The sequence below is a fragment of the Thermobia domestica genome, chromosome 3 (assembly GCF_964235325.1).
Source record: "Thermobia domestica chromosome 3, izTheDome1.hap1.1, whole genome shotgun sequence".
Taxonomy (NCBI): Eukaryota; Metazoa; Arthropoda; class Insecta; order Zygentoma; family Lepismatidae; genus Thermobia; species Thermobia domestica.
In genome coordinates, this window is record NC_137456.1 from 57,030,050 (window position 1) to 57,056,899 (window position 26,850).

At 35.0% G+C, this 26,850-nt stretch overlaps 1 protein-coding gene across 6 annotated transcripts in view; it reads left to right on the top strand.

Moving 5' to 3' along the window:
* The window catches only part of Miro (mitochondrial Rho GTPase), a 73,394-nt gene that overhangs the window by 45,343 nt on the left and 1,201 nt on the right, over positions 1-26,850 (top strand). For 3 of the 6 annotated variants that reach the window (XM_081750909.1, XM_081750910.1, XM_081750911.1), the window contains exons 11-16: positions 3,174-3,304; positions 4,254-4,466; positions 5,363-5,559; positions 6,979-7,017; positions 12,373-12,444; positions 22,781-22,935. In XM_081750909.1, coding sequence (XP_081607035.1) covers positions 3,174-3,304; positions 4,254-4,466; positions 5,363-5,559; positions 6,979-7,017; positions 12,373-12,444; positions 22,781-22,907 — 779 coding nt within the window. In that variant the 3' untranslated portion in view covers positions 22,908-22,935. The remainder of the gene's footprint in view (positions 1-3,173; positions 3,305-4,253; positions 4,467-5,362; positions 5,560-6,978; positions 7,018-12,372; positions 12,445-22,780; positions 22,936-26,850) is intronic. The other 3 variants (XM_081750913.1, XM_081750912.1, XM_081750914.1) reach the window with 3 other exon arrangements.

The window sequence follows — 26,850 nt, forward strand, 5'->3', positions numbered from 1 at the left end:
CGTGCCTTGTCTTAATTATTCAAAGACTCGCCAGCACGAAGGTCGGACTACACTTATTACACTGAATCTGATATTTTCCCAAAGAAGTTTTGTGCTGTTAGATGGGTAGAAAACAGTGACGTTGCATCTCGAGCCTTATTAATGTTGCCTCATTTATATATATATATTGCGTGTGTCAAGGAGGACAAGAAAACACCTATCTCGACAACGTTTTCATTTGTAGAGAAAAAATTCGCACGACAGAATGCTAGCACCAAAATTAGCATTTCTCTCAACTATTGCTCCAATGGTGGAACCATTTCTGACCGAATTTCTAACAGACCAACCCATGGGACCTTTTTTTGCATGAAGAGCACACTTCTTTCGTATAAAGATTAATGGAAAAAAATAGTGAAGGGTGATGTTCTTAATAAAGCAGGTGCATCTGTTCAAAAAATATATATATCAGATCCAAACAATCTTCTTCCTGCTAAAGATGTGGACATAGGCTTTGCAACTAGGGATGCCATGTGTGGAATCAAGGAAATAACGGATCTAGACAAGCTAACACTGCGACGAACGTGCAGAGAAGCTATCGCAGCGATTAGTAAAATAATGGATAGGTCACCATTGAAATACAAACTTACTCGAGCTATTTCGTGTCTCGACCCTGTGCTTATTGGTCACAACCTGACACTAGCGGAGAAGCGTTTGACATTATCTTTGGAGGAGATGGTAGCTAAACAATGGTTTACGGAAGCAAAGCAGATAAAATTTGGGGACAATATTGGAAGGTATTTTAGTCACCTGAATCTATTCATCAGTGCAAAACGTTTAAAAGAAAGGAGAAGCGTCTGGATGCATTTTATGTTGAACTTCTTAGCGTATTCAGTGAGGACAGTGTACAAGAACTCAATGATTTTATACAATGTATTTTGATACTGTCACACGGAAATGCATCAGTAGAGAGAAGATTTTCTGTAAATTCTGAATGCATTTTTGAGAATCAAACAGGAGAGCCTTATTGCCATGAGACAAGTGTATGATAGTGTGAGTGTATTAGGTGGATTGGAGTCAATTAAAATCAACAAAGATATGATATATGCGGCCAGAAATGCACATGCTCGGTATACTAAACATTTGAAGAAAAAGGCGAAGGATTTGAGTGAAAAGGAAAAGATGGAAAGAGAGAGAAAACGTGTGACGCGAGAAAGACTGTAATTGGAAGCTAAAAAGATAAAGGTAATTGCTGAGGGAAAAAAAAAAAAAAAAAAAAGCTGCTCTTCTGGAAGAAAAAATCAATGCACTTATCGGGAAGTAATGAAAACAGGTAAGAAAACATAATTTCTTTCGATGGTATAATTTTATGTTGTTCGGGTGGGAACTAAATAATAATCCTTCCGCCTCTTTCGCAAAATATTTACTTTTAGTGCCCGTTATAACCGGGAATTTACCTAGTAGAGCCGGGAAAACCGGGAATTTCAAAACGCTTTGAGAGTGGACACCCTGTTTAATTAAAAATTATAAAATAACAATAAGTAAAGAACAGTCAATTACTAAGTTATGTACACGTGGGATAACCTTAAGAACAACAACATAGAGGAGGAATCAGTAAATTTGGTCCCCATTAGACTTGCAGAACTTCATGCATATTTTGAAGTTTTATCGTGCGCATATGGTTTGCAAACCCGTCTTCACCATGGAATACCATCATCTGATTTTCGGTAGGAATAAATGTAATTCAGAGTCTACCTTAAACAGTCAGTCTACGTCTTGGTCCTGAAAATGAATGGTCGAATGGATTACATATTTGCTTTAGAAACTATCGAAATTGAATGCATACTTGTTTCAGTGCTTCATGAAAATCCTCTATTTTAGAAGTAAACTTGCTGAATATACCCATTCTTCGCATGGAGGCTGTATTTGAAAGTCATCGCCTGTGGGAGTATCACCATTCATTTCAGCGACCGCGAAAACTATGGATTTGACATTTATATCAGTCATTTTCAATTATTTTTACATGCCTCGGTATCCTTCCCTCCTGCGCTGACCCCCGGCCCACATACAATGGTAGCTGAATTTGCATGTCATCGCTAATGGAATGCCACCATTGATCTCAGCGACCGCGAAAACTATGAATTCGACACTAATATCAGTCATTTTCTATTACTTTTACCTGTCCCGATAAACACCCTCCTGAGACCCACCTGGTTCGAATTTCGAAAAAAACGCTTCGCCTTGGTCTGGGCCTGGACCAAGGTATCCGTGACCAAAATTTGGTAACTCTAAGTCATTTTGTCTGGTCTCCAGGCCGGTGCCGGTAAACTCCCCCCCCCCCCCCCCACTTAGACCCCTGGTTCGAAATTTGAAAAAGACGCTTCGTCTGGGGCCTGGACCAAGGTACCCGTGACCAAATTTTGGTAACTCTCGGTTCACTCATCTGGTCCCCAGGCCCCACACAGACAGACAGACAGACAAACAAACAAACACACAAACAAACTCTTTATTTATATTAGATAAATATATGATAAATGAAGCTAGCTAACTTTTATTATTATTTAGTTGTTGTGTCAATCTCAAATTATACTGTCAAGTAGTATGTTAATAGGTATGTGACCGAATGATATTTAGAGAATCGATTGGAAGGGAGGCACGATGGCTCACTGGTAGAGCACTTATCTCTAGTGCGAGGGTTCCTTGTTTTGATCTCCGACCACGCGAGTTTGTGGGGGACAACATATGGGTTTTCTCGGGAGTTAGCCTAAAGGGCAGTACTAAACTAGAAATTCCATTTCATCTGCAGAATTGATCGAGAAAATTCAATTGAAGAAATAGGTTGTAGTGTTGACATCAATTGTTTTTCACACCTTAATTTTTTGTGCTGTGTAAAGTATCTAAGTTACGTTAAGTGATTCTGTATGTAAGACTTATATAATGAATATATGATTATAGAGTGGCAATTTTTTTCTTGTAATAGCTGTACGTAATATCAGAATTTAAAGAATGCCTTCAAAGTAAAACATCACTAGAAGCCCCAAAGCCAAGGGATGATGTTGCGAGGAGGGGATACAAAGCCAATTTCACCGTCATTGCCAGTGTGACTTCCTTGTTGTAGAACTCTAGAGCCACCGATGTATATTTATTAAATATATCTATATACATAATATATCGTTACTTCTATTTTCTAATTTCAGTAACAAGAGAGAAAAGTATTGATCTTGCTAAGAAACAAACTACGAGGAATGTATACCAGTGTCATGTGATTGGACCAAAAAACTCTGGGAAATCCATGTTGTGCCAAAATCTACTTGGAAGGTGTTTAGAGGTAAATGTTCTTATTGTGAAGCTGTTCGTTATATTGAAAGCGCATCACCCCTATACAACTACTATCTCAATTGTTCCTTTTATATTACTACTAACCATCTTAGGCAAATATCAGTCTTGACCTTGGTTCATGTTCTACTAGTATAGGCATCCTGTCAAGGAAATGCGCGATCTCGATTTCTGTATATTCTCAGCTCAAGCAAGGTAATTTTGGATAGTGTAATTGAAGGGAGAAAACAGTACACTTATCTTGATCTTAGGTAAACTATTTGTTTACATATTCAGCAAGTTAGTGTCCTTAATCTATAATTGAGTTCAAGATATTAACATACGAATTTAGGATGCCAGAAACGTTTAGCACGTAGTTTCGACAACTGAGGTAGTATGGATTCGTATGGAAGCGTATTAATGAAGGCGATTTTTTGTAATTATCCTTTTTTATTAGTTTAGAAACATGTACTTTGTTTGAAATTTGGTGTCCTAATTGATATTAATTATACCGTGAAGAGACGTTCAGGAATATCTCATTTATTTCAATTTTAATTCTTAAGTATTCCTTGCACTTTCAAACTTTCGTCTTACTCCTGGAGCACTGTTCACGCATGATAAAAATAGAAGCAAATAAGAGTAAATAAAATAAACATGAATGAATTCAATGATGAAAAGCACTTCAGAAATACTTGCTTCATATTGCTGTAGTTTATTCAAGTGACGATGTTGCTTGATATGGAATTGATTAAAATTTGAAGAAATAGAGTTTGCACAGCGCTAAAAATATCTTTGATAACTACATCAAATAACTTATTATAAAGGAATAGAAAATATACAGTATGTTTAAGCAATATGTAAGTGATGTTGCTTACTTGGTATGCATACTAATAGTATTATGAATCTAGGAAATGTATTTCCAATTTTATGTGTGTTTAATATTTATCATTAAATTTTTCTAGGACATGGATCCTGAAGAACTTGAAAGTGGTGTTAGATACACAGTAAACTCTGTACAAGTTTATGGGCAGGAAAAATATTTAATACTACAAGAAGTGAGTTCCAGAAACGTTTCAGATCCGTTGATGCCAGCCGAAGTGGTGTGTGACGTAGCATGTTTAGTGTATGATGTATCCGATCCAAGGTCTTTTGAATACATTGCCAGAATATATTTGGTAAGTATGCTTCTTAAATGTTTTTCATATTAATAAACAATTCAGTAGACTTGTCTACAACACACACGAATAATAATAGAAACCGGTACTCGCCACATCCCCAAATAGTGTTTAGTCGACAATAGCTCTTCATGAACTGTAGCTTCATGGTTCAAATGATAAGTTTTACTTCTAATTTTCGTACTTTATTGGCAAACAATTATGGAAATTAATTTGAACCAAAATTATGAATAAAGCACTAAAAAAAAGTGCGTATTGGTAAGACAATTCCGTTCCAGTTTATTCAAGATAGTAAAAAAACTCAAAACAGAAGACTATATTTCACCATCTACAACAGATGTAAATTATGACAACCTAAGAGCTCCTTCGTAGCAAAATAGTTAGCATTCTTATTTCCTTTGGTCTTCGGTGGAAGACACGTGGTTTGGCTGTTACGTTGAATTGTCTCTTAATGTTTCTTACAATAATAGCACTGAAAAGGGACATTGAACAAACAAGCAATATGTCAATGACGTTATAGAAGTCCTAGAAGTCCCTTATAGTTAGTCCCGTTATAGTCGTAATTCTCAATCTGAGAACTTTCTAGCTCAGTAATAAAAGTACAAGCCAATGAATAATCCTGCGTATAGCTAAAGGAGATTAAAAATTATACGGTCGCAATCAACTGATCATTTTTCGTGATGATTTATTTTAACAACAGCTTTTGAATGAACTAAATAATTGATATCGATGTTGATTTTAAAATCACGTGCTTCTCTGAGCAATTTAAAACAGCAAGTAAAAAACATTAAGATGCGTAGTTTGTTATTTTTGAATTATACTTTTATTTTACAATTCTTTTATACTCCTTTTGATTATTTGTGGTTATTATTTGGAGTTTTCTGGCTTCTTTACAGAAATACTTCGTTGAGACAAAAATTCCGGTGTTAATTGTTGCAAATAAAGCTGATCTAGAAGAAGTGAAGCAAGAATATTTACTTCAACCTGCAAGCTTTTGTAATAAACACAAATTGCCTCCACCACAAATTCATTCCTCTTCAAGAAAAGTTAAAAAAGACATTTTTGTCAAATTAGCTACTATGGCTGCTTTTCCGTAAGTATTTTTAGCTTTATTTTATAAGGATGATATCTAAGAGAACATAACAATACAGTTTTTATAATAAATTATTTGGCATTAAATATTGTATAGCATTTAATGAACTAGTAATTTCACATGAATAATTTGCAAGGACATTATAGCTTTTAATATACATTTGATTAGTAACAAGTGAAATCATTAGGAGAAGGAATATTATTACAGTTTTCATTAGACATATTTTATATACTTTTAATAATAAAAATAATAATAAAAACACGAATGTGTGTGGACTCACTTTTAAAACTCATTCTGAGTAAGCATTCAACAAATTTTTAGAAGTCTGCTTCCATCAGTAAGGTGGGAGGAAGATTCAGTTCATTTCATTTTAATTCTTAAAATGTATGAAAACTTGCTGGAAAATTCTTTAAAGTATGAAAATATATATATTTTATTATCCCAGAGTTGATCTCCTGGCTTAATCTTCACAAAGTTGCAAATAAATATGATTTCAAAGTAGCACTTAAATCTAAAATGAAATTAGAAAGTAATCTAACTGAATATAGAAATTATTGTGGACAGTCAAATTTTCTTAGCATTTATTCACTAATTTGTCAATGCCTACAAACCTACGTTGGGATGACTAAAAGGAATGTAACAATAAGGATTACAGATCATTTAAGAAAATCGAAAGAGTATGATCTTGCAGTACCAGGCTTATCCAAACATTTCTCCACCTTTAAGTAAATCATCAAAAAGGTACAATTGCTTCATAAGACTGCGTCGCAAATTAAAAGATCTACTTACGAATCCTTCTCTATCAGAAGTAAAGAACCGAAACTTACTCTCGATCAAGGATCGCTTAACAAAAGGTGGAATTATATTATTAACCTTACTTCACTAATCACTAATGTAAATCTGGGAAAAGTCAAGAAATATTTTTCATAATCGTAAGAATTTTTCAGCAATTTTTCATACTTTTTAAGAATTGAATTAAATAACTAATTGGCAACATTAAATAATGATGCCAACGTAATATTTGAAGTGACGTAGTTAATTACAAATAAGCAGATTAGTTGTGTTTCAACAACGACTTGCCCTTAATTTTCTCTTTCTAATGATTTGTGAATGAAGTTAACATTTGCGGCGTTTTAAAAGAAGTTAAGCTTAATAGTTGGATTAAGAAATCACAGGACCAATACGTAAATATTTAGTAACTCGATTTGTAAATTTAAAGGTTTTGTTCACCTCGAAGAAATATCAGGGATCGTTGTAATTATTGGCGTTTAATAAAACCCAAATTTTACATCTTTGTCTTCAAACTAGGTATCAAGTATTAATTATTAATATACCATTAGTAGTAAATGTATTGTAAGTACATACTAAGTGCCAAATTTTGTTCCCGCTGATTCTCTCTAATATGCAGTATTTTCTTAGTTGTTTCCAAGCAGCTTGGATACTTTTCTACAAGCACAGGTTTGTGTATGATTGACATAATGAATATTATTCTCTGTAAATTTTGTGCAATACAGTTGCATGAATTTTGAATACATATATTATATGTGTTTTTGCATTTATTATTAAGTAAGTCAGACGATGTAATGAATCTAAGAAGTACAATACCAAGAGTTAAAAGTGTATATTATAAGAACAAGAACTGTACAAAGTCTTTTTAATCTTTTTTAGTTGACATTTGATAAGAAATTAAAGAATCCGCAATATCTTCAAGAGAATTGCAACAGAAGTCTTTATTATTATTATTATTTATTTATTTTTTATTTATTATTTTTTATGGACCTATAAACATTACTTCTATTAGTGACAACAAAGTACGGTTTGCAAATGATTGCCCAGTATATGCATTTCAACCTTTCCTATCTCTTCCCCTATCAGAATTTTTGCTTCCTTATGTAAACTCTCAACATTTTATGTTCCCAATCTGATTTTCAACCCTATTCTTTGTACCCTCTGTAGTAGTCCATCCCCACATATCGAGTGAAGTACTATTTTACTACAGTAAAGTCATTTTGTTGTTTATTGACAATGTATGTATTTTTTGCGAAATAAAATTATGACCTACATCCAACTTCCATATGAATGAAATATTGGACCTGATCGGTAAAATTGATTTTTTGGTCCATCGATCTTCCCTACATTCACCGCCTGCGGAATGATCCATAAGTGCGTGCAGGATAGCGTATCAGCATGTTGCAGTGTGAATGTATCATTGAGAAAGAGGTAGGAATAATAGGAGTGATAAAATAATATTGGAAATAATTTTTCAGTTGTTGGTTTACTAACCAATATTCTTTTGTAGATTTATTCTGTCTGTCTGTCCATCCGAGAGATAATCATGTCTGCCCGTGTGTTCGTCGGTCCGTGAGGTACAACATCTCAAGAGCTATTAGATGAATCACTGTGAATTTTGGTCAAGATGTATAAGGTCAAAATTAGGAAACGAGTTCGTTGAGTGAATTTTGGTCAGGATGTATAAGGTCAAAATTAGGAAACGAGTTCGTTGAGTGAATTTTGGTCAGGATGCATAAGGTCAAAATTAGGAAACGAGTTCGTTGAGTGAATTTTGGCCAGGATGCATAAGGTCAAAATTAGGAAACGAGTTCGTTGAGTGAATTTTGGTCAGGATGTATAAGGTCAAAATTAGGAAACGAGTTCGTTGAGTGAATTTTGGTCAGGATGTATAAGGTCAAGATTAGGAAACGAGTTCGTTGAGTGAATTTTGGTCAGGATGCATAAGGTCAAAATTAGGAAACGAGTTCGTTGAGTGAATTTTGGTTAGGATATATAAGGTCAAAATTAGGAAACGAGTTCGTTGAGTGAATTTTGGTCAGGATGTATAAGGTCAAGATTAGGAAACGAGTTCGTTGAGTGAATTTTGGTCAGGATGTATAAGGTCAAAATTAGGAATCGAGTTCGTTGACGGAGATGATTTATCCATTGGAAGTGGAAGGAACCATCTATTTTCGGTTTTAACGTTGATCATTATCGAGCAAGAGCGATCAACAAGAGGTTTCCTACTACTGATTTAAGTTCTAAGAGTATATTTCATCTCCATACATAATTCTATACTGAAACCGGTAGTGATAGAAATCCACTAGAACTTACGATTTCAATATTGATCTACACAGAACAAAACTGATAAGAGATAGGAAAAGCTTTTTAAAAAAATCGTTTTAGCGTTTTAAAAACCTATATTATCTTCTCTGTTAATCCTCTATTCAAACCAGAAGTGGAAGAAATAAATCACTTCCGGTTCTAACGTTGATCGCCATAGAATACAAAACTTTAATAGCTAGCGAGAAGCTGTTTTCTATAATCAATTACGTGTCTCAAGAATATATTCCATTTTCACTTTAATCTCTCTACTAAAACCGGAAGTAGCAGGAATCAACCATTTCCGGTTTTAACATTGATTGTTATTAAGTAAAAAAAACTTCAACAGACAACAAGAAGCTGTTTTCTGGAATCGATTAAGAGTCTCAAGAATATATTCCATAGTCGCTGTAATCTCTATACTGAAACCGGAAGTGGTATAAATATACTATCACGGTTTCAATAATAGAGAAAATATACTATAACCAAACCTCCACGTGGTGCATACGAGACACTGCTGCTTGTTTTTATATATTTTATATCTACCAACATGTAAGTTTGTATATTTGTATCGTACATGTTATCGTATATTTGTATTAATTAATCTTGATTTTGGTTTTCACGCACAAATTGTTACATCAATGTTAAATGCGTATATAATAATTCCATGTTATGATTATCTATAAACGGTAGTCTGGAGAAGTGTCCTTACCCTGAAAATCTCTATTAAATGTTCCCGTGTGCCGGGATACCTCCATAAATGGAGTTCTTTCACCCGGGAATCCTAAAATTGAAAGAAATGTCTCTATAAACTCTAATTAAATCAACAATTTGAATGTGTGTGTGTGTGTGTCGCTGTGCAAAATTTCATTGAAGATGTTCGTTCTGTTGTTACCAATGAAAAATGGATCCTTTTCTGTTGCAGTTCTTTTCAAGGTATTGTTGGCTTTTAAAGTCTTTCCTACTCTTCTAGTCCAAAATTAATTTTCATAAGTAACGGGGGGGAAATTTATAATTTATAAAGGTAAGTACTAAGGCATCTATGTTCTAGCATTCCGATAGTATGGATTATCTATATGTTGCATAGAGGTTCAAGAATGAAGATAGGCATCGTAGAAAAAAATCGTTTTTTCCATAATTAATTTAATTTGACGCCATTTATATAAGTAAGAGGAGTAATTTTTATACTTTTTCCTTCAGTGTTTGTCTACAGTATTTTATTGAGTATTTTTCCTATGATATAAAAAAAAAAAATGAACTTTTTGTTATCGTATTTGCTAAATATGTAGACAGTTAACTTTTATGAGTTACTATTAATCATTTGCTATTTTTGGTAAAATAAACCCTAAATCATACATTACTCAGATAAACATGATTTACAGATTTGTTTTAACCAACAACATCTAAAATAAGAAGTTTATCTGTTGCTTTCAATTTTCGATCAGTTTCAGTAACACTTTCGTGGGAACCTCCCAACTCCTTCGGATTTATGAATCCTCGTGCGTGTAGTTTCTTTGTCCCTTATTTGAATTTTGGCCTCCTTTTCACTGCAGACTATTGGGTCCAATTCTGTTTTATAATTTACTGTAAACTATGTAATGGTGTAGAAAAGGAGTTTTACAAATAAACAGATGAATCAATTAAATAAATAACAAAAAAGTACAAAATGCAACATGCTGGGATGGTCGCAATTCGCAGAGAATCTGAAAAGATACGAAAATATACCAATCTCTTGGACAAATATCACTTCGTCACCATCGCCATCGAAACTTGTGGCTCCTGGGGTCATGAAGGAGTGAACTATATTAAAGAAGTTGGACACCGAATAACTCTCAGCACAGACGACACTCGAGCTTCAGCCTTTCTTATACAAAGATTAAGTATGGTTGTTCAAAGAGGGAACGTAGCAGCGATGCTAGGAACGCTTCCCCCGGGAAAAGCATTGGAAGAAATCTTCCTTCTGTAATCACCCTCCTCTCACCAAACTCACGTTATTCCTGCTAAATAATATGTAAAATGCATTGGTGCTACATTTTTCTATGAAATTAGGATTATGGTATTTTATAAATATTACCGATGGGAATACCAAATTATCATTTTATAATCCCTTGATATGTATCAGTAGCAATTTAAACTTTATTCCTGAGACAAAATAGTAAATTAGTGTTTTGGAAAAAAAAAATGATTGTAAATGAGTAAGAGAATGTGAAAGAATTTGTAAATTTCTAATCCATAAAAATATATTTAGTATCAAACTTTCTTCATTATATTGTACGCAAGAAAAGTTTTGAAGCAGGTTTAAATTTATTCAATAAAAAATGTAACATTATGAATGAAAAACAATCTATAAGAAATTATTAACCTTAAAGTAGTAGTCGGTGATATGTAAGATACTTTAGAAAAAAAAAAAAAAAAAAAAAAAAAAAACATCAAATTTCCAGAATAGAAGAAAATAAGAATTCTTTCAAAATTTCAACTGGAAAGTCAATCGGAAAAAGACAGTTAGGAAGATCTAGGCACAGATGCGTGGACAATATTAAGATAGAGCTCGCAGAAATAGAAATGCAAAATAAAAACTGGATCCAGTTGGCTAAAGACAGAAGTCGTGGAGAACTTTTGTGAATGGAGCATTGAACCATTTGGTTCATAGGCTATAGAGAGAGAGAGATCACTTTCAAATTGATATTGGAGCATATGATCTGGCAACTCCGACAGCTAATATACAAACCATGGAGTCACATTAGTTATGATAATGTATCTTGTACGTAACTTGTATATACATTTTAAAATTTAATTCCAGGTTTTGATATAGTACCTATAGTGAAAAAATTTTAATTACAGTAAATTTTAAAAATGGATAGGAGCCAATAGCTTACAATGGAAAGAAGTTGGTCGAGATCTAAATAAGAAACGTAGTAAGAATAGGCACCAAGATCCATCACTTTGAAAATGTTAGCAGGTACTGACGAAACTCATTGAAATTGCGATTTGAATGAAAATACAAACTTCTTCATTGTAATTACAGTGTGCGTCAATTGTGAACTTCGTTTACTATTAAAAATGAGCTTCTTATCTAGTGATTAATATCATTACTTTAAGTCAAATGCTGACATACTGAAGAAGTATATCCCATGGTAAAATTTTAAGTAAATGCCTATTAATTTCATGCCTCTCTCTTGCTGAAATTATTTTGTAAATAAAATATCGAAACGAAAACATCTGAATACTTATATGCAATGATTATTTGGTCAGTAGTTCGATTTAAAAAAAAAAAAAAAAAGTTTTGTGAAATCATATTCTAGTATCAGTGCACATTGCACATTTTTCCGAAAATCTGGAGAACTTTTATGAGTTCAAAGTTGAGTTTAGGGTATACATAAGATAGAAAACAACGGGCGTTCGAAATTCTCTTTACGTTTTGTTAGTGAAAGGGGGTGCAAAATTTTAATGTTTGATCTCAAGATCATTTATCTATTACGAATACATCTTTGAGCTAAACGCATACGAACTTTAATTACACAGTATTATATGTAAAATTTACCTACAGTTACAATATTGTAATTTGTAATCCCATAAAATTGAAATCTGAATTTAATGCTTGATATTTTTCGGCTATCTGCATGATCCTTAAACGCACAGCATGTGTCTAGATGATTATATGTAGTAGTATTTATGTTACATTATTCATTTTCTTCATATTTTTAAATGATTTTTGTTCAGCAATCTGCGAAGGTTGGTCCATCTTGTCCTTTTGCGGTCATCTCCATCCGAGTGCATCAGTAGCTGTTTCAGGTTTTTTTTTAATTGCTTTCCCATCTTTTGCAAATGTGTTGCACTTTCTAAATGGCACGCTCTTTCATACGCTTTACAAGAATGCTAACAGGCGTTAAACATAGAAACAAACTACTATTGCATTTTGCATGTCTTCTTCAAAATACTTAATTCTTTTGTTAATACATTTTGTAGTGTGATGTTTTAAAACTAAGTGTAAATATTAAAAAATTAAATAAATTCCTAGAGTTAATGGATTATATCTATGCCTTCATTTACAAGACACAAAATGACGCACAGTTGTCAGTTCAATAATATCACCATCAAAAACCATGAGATTATTTGTAATTGCGGTTTACATAATTTGTTCTTATTCTACGTGAAAAGTTTGTCGACTTTTTCGTTCTTCACCTGGATGTTTTAAAAAGTTAGTAGCGTTTTGGGGTACTACAGTGAAACCTGTCTTTAGCGGAATCGAACGGGACTTGCAAAAATTTCCGTTAAAGTCAGGTTTCCGCTTAGTGGAGGTAGACTTTTCCTTTCTTTTTTTAAAAAATACATGCTTATAAAGGGGCATACTGAGAAAATATATTACTGTACGTACATTGTTCGATTACAATACTTCTTTCTTCTACGAATAAATACACAAAAAAATTAAAATGAATACAAAATATGCACATGTTTTCTTTATTTTTCTAATAGCCAAGCAGGGTTTTCTGTGTACATTGCTGCTTGGCTGCTTGACTTTGCGCATACACTTTAACCTGAGAATTTATACTAAGTGAATCAGAATCATTGTTTCGTAAGGCAAAGTTTTGCAGTTCCTTTAAACTTCTGAGAGCATCTTGATATGTATTTATTCTACACTCTTCTTCGAACTCGGTATCGTATTCCTCTTCTTCCTCTATCTCGTTTCCTTCTTTCCGACATTCCGTATAATTCTTGATTAAGTTGCGGGGATTAAGGACAATTTGTGGGGGTGAATATGAATAGTGGTTGGGGAAGGTCAACACTGTCCAGAAATATTTAACAAAAGAACGAACATTTTATCGCAGACAGTGTAATGTATATGTCTCACAGAATGTCTAAACATCTAAACGTTGTTGTCCGGAACTCAGAATTTTCCGTTAAATGTTTATTTTTCTTTCCGTTGTCCGCGTAACACAGTTTCCGCTTAATGAAGGAAGTTTTACACGTTTTGTTCTCCAAAATTCATGGGACCGTGAAATATTTCCGTTTAAGACAGTTTTCCGTTTAATAAAGGGTCGTTGAAGACAGGTTTTACTGTATTTTCATCCACTTATTGCGTATTTTGCAAAACTCTGTTCATAAAAGGGACTAACAGGATCCGGAAGCATCCTGAAAACCTATAATTTTAAGATTCTTTTCTTCGGACTTTGTGAACTTTTTTATTATTATTATTATAGATAATGCACTTTTAAAAAAAAATCGCAATAAGAAATGTAATGCACCACGTTTATTTTTATCTCAGAATTAACAATATTTTGTGGTACCTTGAGGATTATTTGTGTGTGTGTGTGTGTGTGTGTGTAAAAATTTACTATCTTGACAATCAAAGTATGCTAATCGTATTCAATAAAAGGGGCGTGTACACTTTGTTTTGCATTTAATTCCTTCAGACGTTTGCCTAAGTTATTGAAAAATAATAAATAACTAAATAAAAATTGTGTGTGAAATAGTGTTCTACCCAGGAGAAACTGTGGAAATGGTGCAGAATCTCATTTACTGAAAGAGTTGACCTATAAAGCCTATCTTTGGGTCTTTTTTTTTACTCTTCCCCAGCAAGCAATATTGTATAGGCTCTGTATAAAATAAATAAATTTTGAAAAACACGGATAAGTTTCTGTGGATATTAGTTTCTCAGCTAACAAAGAAATGAGTCAGCTTGAAAACTTAGACTCAAAGTCTACTGTATAGGACATACCACTATATCTCATTAAATAATACCCACCGATATGTACTATGCTAATTTCTTCTAGAAAAAGTAGGAAGCTCTTAAAGAAATGTCTTGGAAGAAAGATATTTTGCTCACGAGCTCCGTATAAACTTTTGCAATATCTTGACTAATCAAAGCAGAAGACTATCAAATTAAAATCTGTTGTGACATTTTACTGTTTTCTGCACTGTAGGCTGGATGTTGTAGGACTTTGGTGACGTTTCCGGCGGATCACGCGTGATTTGTGATGTGGTACATCAAATTGCAATGAAGGCTCTCTTTAAGTAACGTTAGCAAAGATCATATACCACTACCAGCTATACTTGGTTGACATATAGGTTATCAACGACACAGGTCGCCATCTCTTCAAAACACACTCTTTGAACCACCGTTTGAGTCTCATATCTCTCCGAAGTTACATAGCAGGAGTTCATATAAGTAACACGCTACTGAGTTCGTAATTCCGATATTCATATTTGGGTCGACTCATTGGGAATCATTTAAAGCTCCCTCAAACTGTACTGCAAAACGCTACGAACTTAAAATACTCTGATATAATCTTAAACGTTGTTATTGCCACTGTAATGATTTAAGCACAAAACACTACACTTTATTTTATTACACGTAAATAGAAGATGGTATCAGTAGTTATTATATGCGCATACACTATTCCAAAATGTACTACGAACAGTACATCTGGTACGAAATACGAGGGAGAGTCCGAAAATAAGTTTCCCCTCGTGTTTTTCCCAGGAAAGCGAACAGCAATGGGGAAAACAAAACAGCGGTTGCACGCGCAACACACCCAAGACACAAGTGGTCGTTCGCCCGCGATCCTACAGATGGTGCCATCGCAGCGCCTGCTCAAAGCATAAGCATTGGGAGCAGAAATCCATAACCGCCTCGTTGAAGTCTGTTGGCCTGATTTGATATCGAATCAAATTGTGCGGAGATGGCGTCGCCAATCCAGTGAGGGGCGGCAGCAAGTGCCGGACACACCGAGACCTGGAAGCATGTGCACGGCCACTACAGATGAAAATGTCAGGATGGTGGATGACATGATTAAAACGAACCGGCGTACCACCATCGATGCTTTGGAAGCAATGCTAGTCACAGAAGCTGTTCGACGCTTCTTCCGTATACAGAGCCCTGAATTTTTCCTGGAAGGGTTTTTTGAATCTTATAGACCGGCATGATAAATATCTCAATGTACGTGATAGTTATGTGGAGAAATAAAGGTACATCTGATCTTTAATTTCACACGCTACCGGTATTTTTGGTCTTGCATCCCCCACCTCTGTCCACAGTTGCCTGGTGAATCTTATTTTCGGACTCCCCCTCTTAGGTGTAATCAGAACTTTATTTGTTACATACGTAATTCCAGCCGTATTGTTCTAGAAACGCTATCGCGACTTACCTAGAATTCAACTGTGCTAAGATTTATAACTATATATATTTTCTCAGGAAAATCAAACCAAAACTTATACATGCTGCAACATTATTTTGTTCCCCTGTAAGTTGGATTTTTGTAAATCTATAAATCTTACCAAAACTCCTTACAGACAGGCATGTCTATTAAATCTAGATTCTTTTAGAATTGATTTGTTCGTTTGAATGGGTAGTCAGTGACAGTAATTCATAACCGCTTATGATGTGAAATTTAGCTTATTTAAAATATCGTCTGTCGCGAATTTTTATTTCTTGTCGTTTAGTGTAGTTCTCGTCTCTGTCGTGTCGTATGCTTCCATTGATTTATTTTCGCGTTACAGTCTCGGCAACGGACGTATGCCTTATCTGTTATAAATCCTCCGATGAACAAAGGAAAGTAATCAAAGAATTAGTAGCTAAGGAATTCAGAACGATATATATAAGTAGAGGGGACGAAGTGATTTGATTTGAAAAGTAGGGGGAGGGTTCGATTTATAAGCTTATTTTGACTTTCAGTGTAGTGGAATGTCTGGATATTGTGATTATAACCCTGATAACAGCTAACGGAAACATGTGGCTGGCTGATTTAATTGCATGGTGTGTTCTCAGCACATCGATTTTGATCTCACTTGTCAGCTTCCATGAAGTGGGTTTTGTGGAAGACAAATACGGTGTACATGGGTTTTCGCGGGATTCTCCTATTTCTTTTTACTTCGTCATTCTACCATTATCCATTTCACCATCACACTCTTTCGTAGCCTTGGTGTATAATCGTGGGACGTTAAAAAAATCTCATCACATTGATTTCTCGCCGTTTATCTATCTAGACTGCAGTTTGGTAACTCTTTAATTATCTCACAAATTGCCTCACGTTACTGGAACAACACCGCAAATTATGTTCCCTCACCAGGATCCCGTGCTGACAGTATTCGAATACAAACGACAGTAGAGCTCAGTGGTAGAACGCTTACATCTGGTGCGTGGAGTCTGGTTCGATCCCCGGCCAGGTAAGTTTGTGTTGGACAGCATTCTGTACGTGGGTTTTCTCGAGGTACTCCCGTTTCCTTCCCCATTCTTCCATCATTCACTTGCCTTAATCATAGTCTCTCTTAGCCATAAGGGCATAATTGTGGGACGTTAAACTGAAATATTTAATTTTTTTCAAACGATAGTAGATTGAATATGTTGGAATATAAACAAAAAGGTTGACAAAAAGGTTTTTGATATAGCAAAACACAATACTATAAAAATTGAAACGTTGCTGAAATGTTTATTCTAGTCTTATTACGGATGCTGTGATGCTAAACGTATTTTATTATTATTTTACAATTACGCAAAATGAAATGAAATTTTAGTTTTGTTTCAGGATTATTCCACACACACACACACACACACATATATATATATATATATATATATATATATTATGGACAACTTGCCTTGAAACGCCCTTGTAACTTTTAATACAATTGACAAAATTTTGCGACATGTGAATACCGACAGGGCGATATTTTCTGACATACCCCGAAACACCACTCGATTAGCAGTGTTAATACCACCCAACATAAAGAATGGCACTACGTCAGGTTATGACATTTCAAATCCACGCGTTGTACAAAAACTTATAGTATCACAAAATCGAAAACAACTAAATTTTGGAGATCTCTACAATAGTAGTAGTAATGCACGTAAGACGGACTGTCAGTGCATGTTGGAAGTACTTTTATATCGAATACTCTGGCCATGATATGAAGTATTTTCAACAACTGGAGTGAAATTAACAAGAAATGGAAAATTTTATTGTCTTCAAAAGATTTTATTAATGCTTAGATTAGTATCTATATAATTACACATACGATATCCAAGAAACGTAAAGATTATTATGCCGCTTACAGAAATTTGATATCTCAACTCGTTTCGAAGACATGAAAAACATGGGTAGAGATTGCTATGCTGCTTTAAATGTAGTAGTTATGGGAAATTATTTTTGAAATGTCCCTTTTGCCTGCTTCTATAACATTACAGCAATAGCTTTTGGAATAGTAATTGTAATTACAAATTTTTCCAATTAATAAATTTAGGCATTATTTCAAACTTTACCAATGTTCATTATATCTCCGGAACAGGTTCAGATATTAAACTGCTGTAAACGGCATTATCATCTTTGTATTTATTGTAAACCATCTGTGTGATTATACTTACCTAAGCACTTTTTCAAAATAAAACCAGACAGATTGTACTACAATGACTAACAGAGGAAAAGGAATATATATTGCCAATAAAATTAGTTTTTTTTTTTTTTTTTGCATTCTTAAAGAAATAGCATATATTTCGGAAACTTGATCGAGTTTCTATTTTCAAGGACCGTTATTTTCCAGATCTAGCCCCATCAGACTATTACTTATTCCCTATACTCATTTTTAACACTCAAAAGACGCCATTTTAGATCTGCTAAGAAGGTGATTGGTGATTGCTACGGAACAGTGTTCAGATTTTTTAAAAATTGAAGCACCGTGTAAGAGATTATATTGAATTATTTTGAGAATAACTGCAAAATTTCAACATTCCACGTGCACTCCTTGGTTGAGCTACGAACGATTATATATATATTAGGGTGGTCCTTATTTATATGGGGAAAATAAATTTAGGAATTTCCTTGGTCTCACCCCCTAAAATGGTTCCATATGGGACAAAATTAAGCCAGGAGAAAAATTAGATCCATTGAATAATTTTAAATTGTGCCCCAAACGACCTAAAATTTTGAATGCGTTTACAATGCATAGTATATGGGGAAAAGCTGGAATAAACTCTTGTAATTTACAAACGGCTTAAGGGAATGGAAAGATATCTTGGATAATGGAACTAGAGGAAATGACCAACCTAATTTTGTATGGCATTATTATGGCGGCCATCTTGAAGTCAGGTCAAAATTTTCAAATAGGAAGAGGGTCATGTTACATATCATTTTGAGGTGGCGTTTTCCCAGAAGCACAAATCTCGTACTATTTTCAAGCTACCAATAATCTTGTAAGAGTTATTACGTGTAAAAAACGAAATGCTTCGATGTAATGTTATTTTATTGTAGTTATGGACCACAGATTTGTAAGAATTTTGGAAGCATTTTACATAAACTGGAAACAAACTGCTAGAGAAAGTTAAATCTTTGTTTCCCCATGAACTACCAATAAGTTTTTCCATCAAGATGATTCATAGACCATTATGAGGAAAAAGAAAAAAATATAACATGGAAGAAATTGAAATATCCCTTATTTATGTAGTACTATAGCTTTGGGTAAGTTTTCAATAGGTTTTCAAACTTATATACTACACAGTTCACTTTTCTCACATCTAGGAAAAGATTATCTATGAGAATTCACTATATGCAAAATAAACTTTTTCTGATACTCATTTTTCGTAAAAACGATGTTGTAATCTTCTGTTAGTTTCACTCCCCTTTCTGCTGCATCGTTTATTACGGAGATGAATTTAACTATTGTCTTTCCATGAAGATAGTCATTGTTATCTGACCATGAAATCGGATCACACTCAAGAAACCCTTTGGGTATTTTAAATCTCACGAGAAAAAATTGTTTGTTGTATCAAAATCACTGATTTCTCTTTTCGCAAGAATTTTTATATTATCCTTGCCTCAAGCCTCTTTGCTGCTTCACGGTCTCTCCTTACAGTTTTAATTCTTTCAACCAATTTTTGTTTTTCCACTATGTTAACTTCATCATCAAAAAACTCCAATGCTACGTATTCCTCCTTCAAGTACCAGAGATGCCGAGAAAATTTAGAAAGAGCCACTTCAGATAATTCATTATCCATTTGCCTATAACTATACAAAGCTTTCAAAAATTGCAGGTCTTGTAATGGTGAATGGGATAATTGATCACATTTAAATCAAGCTTGGACATATAGTCGTATCAGAAAAATTCATGCATTCCGAAGACCAGTCTCTATTTGCTTCGTTAAACGAAAATATTGGCGAAAGAGAAATATTTTTAAACAGTATATTGCTTTTCCCATCTACCTTGCATGGTGAATTGCTCTAGGCAAACGAAAGAAAACTCTTCGAGGAGGTATGCCATCGAAGAATGTCAGTTCAAAAAATTTTCTGTAATCTTCTCTGTGGTGTCCTGCTTCTACAAGTTTGATAGCAAAATTCAATACTTCATTTCTTACATCTGAAATGTTGTTCCTTACGTCATTATCATCATCAATTCTGGAATAAAGTTAGTACAATCTATTTTAGACCAATCGTTCTGAAAATGCTTAAATAGGGGAACGTCCGGTCCAGATGCAAACGAAACACAACACTTGTCAAATACACATTTTAAAACCAATTCATAAATGTAGTATCTACAAGGAAGGTATAGAAGATCATTTTGGAGCATCTGCTCTAGCAGAATGAAAGCACCGTTCACATGACACATATTGCAGGAAATAGTGTGACAACAAACTGCCTGCACGAACTTTACCAAGTTCCATTCTTCAAGCTAATGAACTGTAGTAGAAATAATATGTTCGTTCTCCTCTTCATGATGACAAACTGAGAACACCAATTAGCCTCTCATGAACATCTCCTGTAATAAATATTGATAACCCGTCGATAGTCTCTCTACCAGTCAAATTCGGCAGTAGTTTTCCGTCTCATTGCACAACTAACGCACTTGATGCACTCCGAAATTGTTTTTGTGGTCTTATGCAACTTCGCTACGGATTTTCTCTCAGCATCCATGCATATTTATTACTAGTTCCTTTACATTATGGCCTAATGTTTCTGCCGTCGCTGTCAGTATATGTATTCTCGTTCTATCAGTGGACTTGTATCGATCAACAGCAGCAACCTGTCTTGGAGTTTTAAAATTAGTTTTTCCCCTTTTACATCTCTTGCAGGGTCCGGGCGCACATAGGCACATACTTACATTTTATCCTACATACTCAACTGGGTTTTCCTCTTCATTTCTTGAAATGCTTACCTCCGTGTATTTTGGTGTAAAATTCATACAAATCATTTTCAGAAGTGCATTTTTCTTTTGCGTTCCTCTTTCTAATGAAGCCGCGTATATCCCTCTTGTTCTTTTCGAGCCAAACTTATGTCTTTACATTTAGTTGTGAAAGAGTTATTACTTGTGAAAAAGAGCAATATTTTCACAGGTAATAATTCTTAGACGACTATAGCTATCTTTAAAATAGTGCCAGATTTGTGTTTCTGGTGAAACGTCACCTCAAAACGATGTCACATAACCCTCTTCCTATTTGAAAATTTGGATCTGAATCCAAGATGGTGGACTTCAAGATGGCCGCTGTGACAATACTATACAACATTAGGTGTGTTTCTTCCTCTAGTTCCATTATCCAGGGTATTTTTGCGTTCCCTTAAGCCGTTTCTAAATTACGAGATTTTATTCCAGATTTTTCCCATATATTATGTACTGTAATCGGATTCAACATTTTAGGTCGCTTGGGGCACCATTTAATATTATTCAATGAAGTTAATTTTTCTCCTTCCTTAATTTAGTCCCATATGGAACCATTTTAGGGGGTGAGTCCAAAGAAATTAGGAAATCAAAAATTAAGGACCACCCTAATATATATATATATATATATATATATATATATAAATATAGAGATATGTTCAAAAAGTGTCGAACTTTTGGTAGGCATAAATACATTAATTGATTTGGAAATCCGCAACACAAATCCCCTCAAAGTAGTCTCCTTGGTAATGTACACATTTCTTCCAGTGCTCTCGTCATTGTTGGAAACATTTCCTAAAACGCAGCTTTTTGAAATGGTGAATAACCGTGCCATCGCATTCCGCATGTCTTCTCTTGACTCAAATCGGATCCTGTTTAGTGGCATTTTTCAACTTTGGAAATAACCAAAAATCACACGGAACATGTCGGGTGAGTAGGGGGCCTGACGACATACATGAATGTTGTATTTGGCGATAAAAGCCTGAATCAAATTTCGCGGATACTTTCCTCACCCAAATTCTTGTTCAAAACTAAATTTACCGATCCGATTGAATGGTTTCCGCTTGAGAATTGCGAAGCTTTTGGCAGAATTTGATGCAATATCGCTGCTCAAGTTTTTCTGTCATTTTACCAAAAAAAAAAAAAAAATCCGACGACCGCTTACTACACGTCTTCACTCGTTGGCCGACTGCCAGCGTATGACGCTTTCTGCGTGCGGGAAAAAATTCACGACTATGCGTGAGTGTCCCCTCTACACCTACACTGAAGAAAATATCCAGTGCTTCATTGGTTTACGCGAAAATAATAATAATAAGGTTCGAATCAGTACAAGTGACACTGAAGTCACTTCGAGAGCTCAGGCTTGTTATACAGAATCCTATTAATTGCTGAAAAGAACAAGACACTTTCACCTGTTAGTTTAGTGTAAGATAGATTAATTCTTAGAAACGGTCTCAGTTGCAAAGGTGTTTTCTTTGTCAAGAGATTGTACGCCTTGTGCTCGCAGTTGATTTTTACTCTTAATCATATTTTTTCCTCGTAAATATGAACATCTGTATACCATTGCCGTAATTTTTGAAAGTATAAAGCCATTGACAGAATGTTATGTGCATGTGCTTGGAAGTATAGATGAGCATTCTATGCTTATAGAATTGTTAGAGATTAAGTTTTCGTTAAATGCATGTGCACGTTAAATTCTTTCACTTCAGTAGCAAAAAAAGTGCTTTTAGTATGAGTTAAGCTATTGCATTACTGTTTCAAGATAAGGAGTTTGGATAACAATGTTACTTTTGTAATGAATATACAAGTCATATCTTTCAGTAACACTTGTTACGTAGAACGTAGGGAAATATTTAGAAGCATATATCGAAGCTGTTTAAAAACTTAATGAAAGTTAATAAATATAGCTGGTATTTGTTGTAGGAATGGAGTAATAAATATAGTAAATTACTATTTTACGAAGTTCTAATTCAATCCGTTTCTTTTCCAGACATTTGAAGCATATGAACCTAATTCCTGGAAAGAATGTAGAATGGTGGAAAGCTGGGATAGGTATTGCTGCCCTTACAGCAGCAGGGTTACTGCTCCTTCGAGTACTAAAATCAGACAAAAGATAACAAAAATTATGCGGAGATTACTCTATTTGTAAGTTAATTTTCATTATTTCCTGTCTTCTTAGAATATACATTTATAGATTTTGGAATATATGCTGCTTACCATAGGTGCTGTAAAATCATAAGGGTCGCTAATATACAAGGTGTTTCAAAACAATGCCGACAATGTTCAGGAAATGATTCCTGACACGAAGGTAGAACTATAGACAAACCTGGGTGTAGAAATGCTTCCTTGCGGCGCTATAGCTAGCCGAAAATTTTCCGGAGAAGTGCAAAAGCAGCCATAAACTCTGAAATAAAATACCGGATCGAAGTATGACAAAAGGAAGTGTTGATTATTTTTACTCGTAGCTTCCATTTATGCACAAGTGGGTGTGCTGCAGGGGCGGCGCAAGGGCAACCCTCAAATAAATTGGAGAATTCTTGGGATATTTTATCGAAAGTTCAATGAGGAAAATAAACAACAGTCAAGTAGAATATGTCAAGGAATAAAAATCTTAGTATATTGTCCAAAAGACTATTAGGATTAGAAAGTAGAGGATATAGATATGTTTGATTAATCTTAGCACAGAACGAACTCTCTGAGTAGGAAATGTCATTCCGAAGGTCATATCTATTAGAATGTATGGCTCATCATTCACAAGATACGTATAATGCGTGAAGATTCGCAGATTTGATAAGTCTAATTATTAAGAATGTCTTGTACTTGACAAAAATCTACCACTTTCCCTAATTTCTGATTTCTCACGTTTGTTGGTTTGGAATTAGAACGTCCCTTTTAGCACCGAAGCTATATCAGGTGGACCTATAACTTAATATGGGATCCGATCCACACGAGGTTCCACTGGAAATCGAACTTCGAAGGCAAGTACACTAATCATACGGCTACTTGGAAGCTCTTCTCATATTTGTTAGTGTAGAACCTATCCTTGGTGTATTTACATTCCTAAACAACACTATTTTCTACTACTTTTGTCTTCTTCCTCCTTAATCTTGAAGTTTCCGTAGCACATATTTCATAGCCCCGGTGCCATACTACTTTTTATACCCTAATACATTTGTATTGCCCTGATATATAGTGTTCGTTTATTATCTAGCCAAAATCCTCACACCTAAACAATTGAAAAAAGCCCATATGAACATAGGGTGAAAACCGCGTTGTTTCAGTTACGCGATGCCGAACGAGGAAAATGTAACTTTGAGGCTGCCTAGCTCGAAACCTATAAGACACTTTAAAGGCGGTTAAAGAAATATCACAGGAACTAGTACTCTTTATCTAAATATCCATGTTTCAGAGATAGGTCGTATTGGGGCAACGAATTTTGTGGAGAGAGCTGCGGTATCGGAACCCTGATTTAAGTAGATAGGGGAAAAAAGTTTTGATAGAAAATGTCTAATTATCGGTTTATTAAGCTGTTACGTAGTATACATGAGTATTTCACGTTAATTTTAATATCTGGAATTATGCAGCCACACATAACACAGTTTAACATCAAAGGAAAGTGGTTGATAACATTTGCAAACCAAGTTCCAACGTTAAATACTTGATGAATGTCATCTAAGCAAGAAAAACCTCATACAAATAAAAAGATCACTAACAAATTATTTTGGAGATACAGAAATTCGAAATGTCAAAACGGACATCAGGGCAAAGGATTCGAAAAAAAAAACATCGAAGAGCGGGTGTAGCAACTGTCATATGCAGGGGGTATTAGTAGTATAGATAATGCGTTGGAATCAACCTCTTGACATGAAATCGACAATGAGTGACAGCTTCACGTATATCCCATTATAAAATTTGCTGGTTTTTGTACTCTTCACTGGTGTTGGAATCTTTTCTTCTTCAAAGGAGTTATCCCCGAACCTAAAGTACTGCATGCAATTTTTGAATGAATTCCAAATTTAATTTTTCAGCAAAAATAGTCCCGGGGTCCTTTTTGGCTGCACATATAGCGTTGAAAGGATGCACTTCTATACCTAAAGTAGTCTGTGTTAGTCTTCTCTTGGTGTCAGAAATCACCTGCCAAACGTTGCTTGTGTTTTGTAGAAATACCCCTTTGTAAAAATATTCAGGCGAATAGTATGTGATTGGCACGAGCACCTTGCTATGTTCAGTTCATATTGACCTGTTTGGAGCAGGAAGTATATCTGAAGGAGTTGATTTTAGCAATCCTTAAGCGTCCTAGCAATCTGTTTTTATATCGAATGTTCTGTCTAGACAATATAAAACTGGATTAACGTGTGTCGCCTTTACAGGAACTCTCCAATTCGTGTTGAGTATTTTGAATTGTGTAGAAAACTTCAAAAACTGCATATTCACAAAACATTGTATTAAGAATTTTTCAAACAAATGTTATAATCGGCAACGAAAGTAATTAATAATGACAGATGCATAATAAAGCAAAATGGCTATCTACAGCTTTATATATTTCGCAAGAGAGGAAATAGTGCTTGTGAATAACGCTAACACATAGCTGAACACTCCAAAGCAATTACAGTGGCTGATTTGATACTTTTAATTTATGCTGTTTTAAATAATCAAAGGTGCTTATTGGAAGACAGGTACCTGCATAATCCAAATAAACTAAGGTGCGTTGCATAATAATACGAACGATACCAAGGGAGGGTGAATAACACAGTGTTGTATTTATGTTACACGAAAACAGGTACTGTAGAAATAGACACGTATAGAGGACAGGGCGAAACAAAAATGAAAAATCATCCGAAGAGAAGTGTTGCAAAATGATACGAACGATGACATGTTTAGTGTAATAACATGTAGCTAGGTCACTGCTACGGAACGTAAAGGGCGCTAGACGAGAAGGCGAAATGTATAGCAAACAAGTGATAGAAGTGTAAGCTAGTGTACTACGGGGAGTAAGAGAAGCATAATGGGCCGTGGCAAAGTATTGTCTGAGTGGGAAAAGGGGCAAACAGTTGGATATAAAGAAGAAGGTGTATCTGTTAATGAAAATGCACGCCGAATTGGGCAGAGTGCTTGTGTCCTGTACAATTTTCTTAAACTTGGGATGCTGTATGGTGTAAGGAAATAATCAGGAAGGCCGCGTTAACTAACGCCACAGCAGCAAAGACAGGTTATTCGAAAGCAAAGATGTGCTGGAATATCCCTTACACAGTTGACACGAGACCCTAACATTCGTGTACAAAAATCTGGCCTATCAAGAGCTGTGAAACGCTGTAATCATCTCTGATATAAGAAGCGCAAGCGTCAGCCACGACTCACAGCACAGCACAGCCCAAGGAGCGACGGGTGAACTGGACCGAAATACATGTGATCTGGAAGCAGAGCTGGCGTCGTGTCATTGTCAGTAACGAAAAGAAATTTAATTTGGAAGGTCCCGATAGCTGATGATACTATTGACACGATCTACGGAAGTAGGATCAGATGTTCTCTAAGCAACAGCAAGGAGGAGAGTCGGTAATTGTTTGTGGGGAGGCTTTGGTTATGGTACAACAGACCTCGAATTTCCTACATCTCGTATGACATCAACCACGTATCAAACAGTACCTGCAGACAATTTATTATTTGCCTCGCGAATTGCTGGTCCCGAGTGGATCTTCCAGGGACTGGTTTCGGAAGAAAGACGTGATTGTCCTTTCAATTTTCCAGACAAAAACCCGATGGAAAATCTATGGGAAATAGTGTCGCTCACTGATCGCCATCGGTACCCAGTACAACAATTTTCGTGAGTTGCAGGATGCCATCATCGCTGTATGGAATCAAATTGATGTGACTGCTGCAAACGCTGGTAAACATAATGTTTAATCGAGTGTTCAAGCTGGTGTTATGCAGTGGTTCATTTGTTGGCTACTAGAACTAGCTTTTGTATTGCGTTCGTATAATTTTGATTGTTGTTTGTTTTCAATTTGGCTAGCAATGGAAATGAGTTAACTATCCATATCCTCCTCAAACTACATATCACGT